The sequence below is a fragment of the Solea senegalensis genome, linkage group LG11, assembly GCF_019176455.1.
Source record: "Solea senegalensis isolate Sse05_10M linkage group LG11, IFAPA_SoseM_1, whole genome shotgun sequence".
Classification (NCBI taxonomy): domain Eukaryota; kingdom Metazoa; phylum Chordata; class Actinopteri; order Pleuronectiformes; family Soleidae; genus Solea; species Solea senegalensis.
Window position 1 is genome coordinate 24,496,267 of NC_058031.1, and position 2,692 is coordinate 24,498,958.

The window sequence follows — 2,692 nt, forward strand, 5'->3', positions numbered from 1 at the left end:
GTTTGGGAAGCATAGCCTCCAAACTTAAAGTTCAACACACTATACCAGTGGTGTCTTCCATTGTTGATCAGGAGCTGTGGCTGTGAGGTGTCTCCAGGAGAAAGAGAAGGGTCTAGCTGCAGACCCGCAGACCACTCAACGAAACGCCCCTTTACTCAACGAAACGCCCCTTCACACTACACGACACTCTGATTGGCTCTCAAGAGACTGTGTCTGAAACGTGATGAAGTTTACGTTGACCGAGTATGAAGAGAGAACCCGAAAAAGTAACACGGGAAAAACACGTGACGGAGGAAAAGGTAAGAATGGATAAAAAACACATTTTGATATTGAACACTGGATGAATAGTCATTATTTGTATCCATTAAATCAATTAAGTGCAGTTTATTAACCAGTAATGTCTGCATGCTGTAACGATAGCGATTGTAACAGCAAGAAAGACGCAGCGATTTTCTCCCTTTTTTTTCTTTTTTTCCTTTTTTTCTTTTATTTATATGTACAGGTTATAACATTGTCTCTTTTTCAACCAAGAAACGTATAAGATAAACTATATGATCTCTATATATTAGTATTTATCTGTTTTTTAATCTTTAAATGACTCTGACAAGTTGCACACAGCTTTGCTCATTTGAAAACGTGTGACCTCAGTTCTACAATTGTTAAGATAAAAGATTTGATGATGAATAATATTTTTCATGTTTAGAAATGAGAAGTTCTGTTGAATCACAGTCAACAGTGTCATTTGATTTGATTTATTTCAGTTAGCCTGCATATATTTTAGGACAGGGAAAGTCTTAAAGGCAAATGCAGTCCAGTGTATTACTACTTGATTCTGGATTGAAAATGTTTCCATGTTAAAAATACAAAATACAATTTTAATTTACATTTTCTCTTATAGAGCAACACTACGTTCAGTGAAGGAGCAGACCCTGAGCTGAGGAGATGCGACTCGGACACTTATCAGTGTCTGATCTGCACAAAAAAGGGGAGCTATGCAAAGCTTGTGTCTCATCTGCAGGGACACCAAAGGTCAATGGTGGAGTACGGTGGTAAGTCCTAAATTATCAAATATTTTTTCATTTCAACGCTGAAAGGCTTTAATTTCCCCATGAGCCTTATGTATTATTAAATGTGATGTTATTTCTGTTTGTCCTGACCATGGATAACTGTGACCATCAAACTATTCAACTCATCCATTTGAGTATCAGAAACTCAAAATAAGTAAAGTAAAGTAAACCATTTCATCTATGTGTACTGTACTTCATGTGTGTAGAATCTTAAGTCAATGTGTATTTTATTTTCACTCTTGTTGAGAATTTAGATATTGAGAAAAAGTTTCAAGATTCCTGCATTTTTATAGATGCCCCTGATAATAATGATTGTTCTCAGAAGTAATGTAACAATTTGCCTCTCAGACAGGCTTATCTGTATATCCATTTAGGGCAGTGATGTTACTGTGGCCAAACAAGTTGCCAGCCAGGATGACACCTCTTATCAGAGGAAGTGCAAATAATCAGGGAAAGAAAATGTCTTATTCAAAGTTCTTAATCACATGTATTCAGTGTTGCATATTATGTGTAATTTAATTTTAGGAAAGGGCCCAACAAGCCCAACAGAAGCGACGCGAGGCATGTTGTCTGTTAACCAGTGTAATCACAGAGGATCAGGGCATGCTGCAACACCTTAAAGTGAGTGACAATGGCATTTAGTGTGGTGTTTGTGTATTTGTATATGAATACCCAAACTAAAATCCTATACATTTTTTATAGAATATCATCACAGGCAACACGGTGTCTCCTTGGGCCAAGAAACAGGACAGGGTCATCCTTCTATTTGAAGATGTAGAACAAGTGGACAAAGTCATGCACTTCTTGTCTGAAGTACTCGAACGTACTGAGACAGACAAGAAGTCTGCAGATCCAGTGGCATTCGTAATGGATGTACTTTTGCCAGAGGTGAGATCTCAGACACTGACACTGATTTGTAGACTACATGTGTTATATGACTGCATATGTCTGTCTCCTTTTAACACATGGTCACTGTCTAACACAATCTTAAATCTTAATCTTCATGCCACAGGCAACAGTACACGCCCTCGGAGCTGTTCACTCCATCTCCCTGGACAAAGCCAAGGAGATGTACATGCGTGGCACAGAGTTTGACTCAAGGTAAGCCGGATAGTTTAGGAAACTGTTAATCCAATTGTCAGTTTATATCTTATTATGTATTTGAGTGTCTTTAACGACTTCATTATTTTGCTATATCATTTTGTCTTGTCAGCGAGATAACCCAGCTTGGGGAACAGCTTCAGAGCCACATTTCCTCAAAAGCGAGGCAGAAACTGGATAGCTTCCTGAGCAATTACAAGAAAGCCTTGGAGTGTGAGGAATTCCTCAGGCGCCTGTAATCCCTGGGTAGTGAATGTGTCTGCTGGATAGTCTGTTGTGTATAAAATAAAGAAAATATATCATTCATCACTTGTATTCATTACATGGATTTGAAAGTTATACAACTTTCTGTGCATAATCAAGGGTTTCAGTGCATTTGTTTTACTTTCATCAAAAGACCCACTGATGTCCAACTGGCTGGGTTTGATTCAGATACCAATGTTTCACATATCTTCCTGGAAATAGGTAACGTCTCCTTAATGACATACTCAGCAGATCTTGTCTACTTAACTTCTGTCTACCAC

The 2,692-nt window shown here is 38.2% G+C and overlaps 1 protein-coding gene across 2 annotated transcripts; it reads left to right on the forward strand.

Annotated features, from left to right (window-relative positions):
* Positions 1-894: 894 nt before the first annotated feature.
* On the forward strand, positions 895-2,472 carry LOC122777313 (PWWP domain-containing DNA repair factor 3A-like). Of its 2 annotated transcripts, XM_044038474.1 has the most exons (5): positions 895-1,049; positions 1,593-1,688; positions 1,770-1,955; positions 2,080-2,168; positions 2,281-2,472. In XM_044038474.1, exons 1-5 carry the CDS (start codon positions 993-995, stop codon positions 2,405-2,407), a joined length of 555 nt encoding a protein of 184 aa, XP_043894409.1. In that variant the 5' UTR covers positions 895-992; the 3' UTR covers positions 2,408-2,472. The 2 variants fall into 2 exon arrangements, with proteins under 2 accessions (XP_043894409.1, XP_043894410.1); XM_044038475.1 differs by lacking the exon at positions 1,770-1,955.
* The last annotated feature ends 220 nt before the right edge of the window (positions 2,473-2,692 follow it).